This window comes from Arachis ipaensis, chromosome B6 (genome assembly GCF_059453495.1).
Source record: "Arachis ipaensis isolate K30076 ecotype BB chromosome B6, ASM5945349v1, whole genome shotgun sequence".
NCBI classification, from domain to species: Eukaryota; Viridiplantae; Streptophyta; class Magnoliopsida; order Fabales; family Fabaceae; genus Arachis; species Arachis ipaensis.
The window spans coordinates 134,193,417-134,195,940 of record NC_142441.1 but is presented as its reverse complement, the minus strand read 5'-3'; the positions used below and the strand labels follow the sequence as shown (position 1 = coordinate 134,195,940).

Below are 2,524 nucleotides of genomic sequence, written 5' to 3'. Positions count from 1 at the left end.
ATATGTTATTACTAGGAGTCTTGGTGGTTGAATGTAAAAAATTCTGACGCTACTTACAATCGGAATTTCTGACGTGTAACTATACACAAAGAAAAAAAAAGAATAAAAATTATGTTGTTTGTTTAAATTATAAAAAAAATAAAATTAAATTGGTTCAATTACACTTTTCTGTCATCTTATTTAACCGTCATTATATCTAGTGTAGCAAACTACATTATTCACAGATTGAATTGCTGTGATGAAAAATATGCTTAGATTAACGCAATATATTTTTTAAAATCTAAAGAATCAAATTAAAATAGTTAAATCTGAAGAACTAAATCAGTATAATTTGTCAATCTCATAACTAAAGTGGAGATCAAGATCAACTCAGGCAATGTACATTTGAAGTTTGAAGTGAGTTACAGTATCCCCCGAATGAATGGTGGTGAAACTGGCAGCTAAAGTAGCTTTCAAAATTCACATCTGGCTGGTCAAAACCCACTACACCGTGAAAGAGGTAAGAAAGCAAAGGCCATGGAGTGAAAATATTTGACATTGGGGGCACATTGGGATTTCAATAACTTTTTTTTTTAATGGGTTTTATGAATCCCTCAATCCTTGCCAGAAACAGTGAAAACTCATGAAGTTTAGGACTTTTGAGGTCACCCTTCTTCAATCAAAGAGGACCGGACGGACCCATCATTTCCCCTTTTCTTTTTTATTAATTCTTTTTTCTTTACTTTCTCTCTTTCCCCCACAAAAACACACACTGTTCATGGATCCCAAGGGCTCAAAGCAGCCACAGGAGTCACCACAACCACCACCAACAAACAACACCATGGGAGAGAACAAGGCATCAGAAGTGAAGGATTTCCAGATTGTGGTATCAGAGAAAGAAGAGAACAAGAAACAGGTCTCACAGCAGTTAGCGCCAAAGAGAAGCTCCAACAAAGACAGACACACAAAGGTGGAAGGAAGAGGAAGAAGGATAAGGATGCCGGCCTTGTGCGCAGCAAGGATCTTCCAGTTGACCAGAGAATTAGGCCACAAATCTGACGGCGAAACAATCCAGTGGCTCCTCCAACAAGCCGAGCCTTCAATAATAGCCGCAACCGGCACCGGAACAATCCCGGCTTCCGCTCTCGCTGCGGCAGGAAACTCCATCTCTTCGCACCAGTCAGCAACCCAATCTCTTTCAGCAGGTTTACACCAAAAGATTGACGAATTAGGAGGGTCCAGCAGTAGGACCAGTTGGGCAACAATGGTTGGTGTTGGGAATTTAGTTGGAAGACCCCATCATCATCATCATCAAGTGGCCGCAGCCGCCACAGCAGGGTTATGGCCCCACCATCACGAGGGATCATCAAATTACCTTCAAAAGATTGGGTTCCCGGGGTTTGACTTTTCAGTTCCCTCTGGTGCTGCTGCCGGTGGTGGCGGCGGCATGGGTCCGATGAGCTTTACATCAATTTTGGGTGGTTCACAACAACAGATGCCTGGTTTGGAGCTTGGTTTGTCGCAAGATGGACATATTGGGGTCATAAATCCACAGGCCTTGACTCAGATTTACCAGCAGATGGGTCAGGCTAGGGTGCACCAGGACCATCAAGAACACCAACACCACCACCACCACCACCACCACCAGCAGACTCCTTCTTCTAAGGATGATTCTCAAGGCTCTGGACAGTAGTTTTTCTTTTTCTTTCTTTAATGGATTTCGATCAAAAGAGAGGCTGAGGTTTCTACTGTGCTTTTTTATTGTATAAATTGGGAGACTCTGAGGAGAAAAAACAAAAAAAAAAAAGAGAGAATTGAACCTTATTTGTTCCTTCTCCATAGTCACTCAGTCTCCAGATACAGGTACTTCGATTTTCCCTTTAGTGCTTCCTTCTCTATCTTTCAACGATTTCCAGTGGATTCAAATTTGTTTTCGATTTTCTATTCTGCAGGTGGAATTGCATAGCCACATATAGCTTGGCTTCTTGGGTTCTGGCCTTTTATGACTCTTGTTTATTTCAGAGGTGTGTTGATTATTTTGTTCTTCTCTGTTAGGTCAGGATTGGAGTGCTGATTAGTTTGTTTTGTGAAATTGATGATGATGATAATGATAATGATTATGATGATGGTAATATAGTTTCATAAATCTGATATTGAACCCTGATAGCAGTAGTAGTTTTTGTTCTTTCTATTATATTAGATCAGCTTGCGCAGCACCCTTTTTCCTCAGATACTGACTAGGATTAGTCACAGTGGTAAGACTTAAATTCAAGATTCTAGTTAAGACTTACTCATGGTGGTTTTAAGTTTTAACTAGAATCTCAAATTGAAGTCTTATCCATGGCCTACCCTTTGTTCAATCGAGACAAAAACACCCCTTCCCTCAAATAAGCTACTTTCTCTTTCACCATCTTTGAGATAGGTGTATCTCCTTCCAAAAATCCTTTCCTCAAATAAGCTAAACTTAGTTCACTACAAGTATATGTGTATAACTACAAGCCTCTGCTTCATTATAAACAGTAACATATTAAAGCTACCAAATTTC

At 40.1% G+C, this 2,524-nt stretch overlaps 1 protein-coding gene across 1 annotated transcript; it reads left to right on the top strand.

The window, feature by feature from the left end:
- Positions 1–351: 351 nt before the first annotated feature.
- LOC107604999 (transcription factor TCP20) lies at positions 352–2,130 on the top strand. The gene is made up of 2 exons (XM_016306732.3): positions 352–1,842; positions 1,932–2,130. Exon 1 carries the CDS (start codon positions 623–625, stop codon positions 1,670–1,672), a length of 1,050 nt encoding a protein of 349 aa, XP_016162218.1. The 5' UTR covers positions 352–622; the 3' UTR covers positions 1,673–1,842; positions 1,932–2,130.
- Positions 2,131–2,524: the final 394 nt, after the last annotated feature.

What these genes read in the sequence shown, in the direction of transcription:
- LOC107604999 (XM_016306732.3), top strand. Translation starts at nt 623, where the DNA reads ATGAAGTTTAGGACTTTTGAGGTCACCCTTCTTCAATCAAAGAGGACC.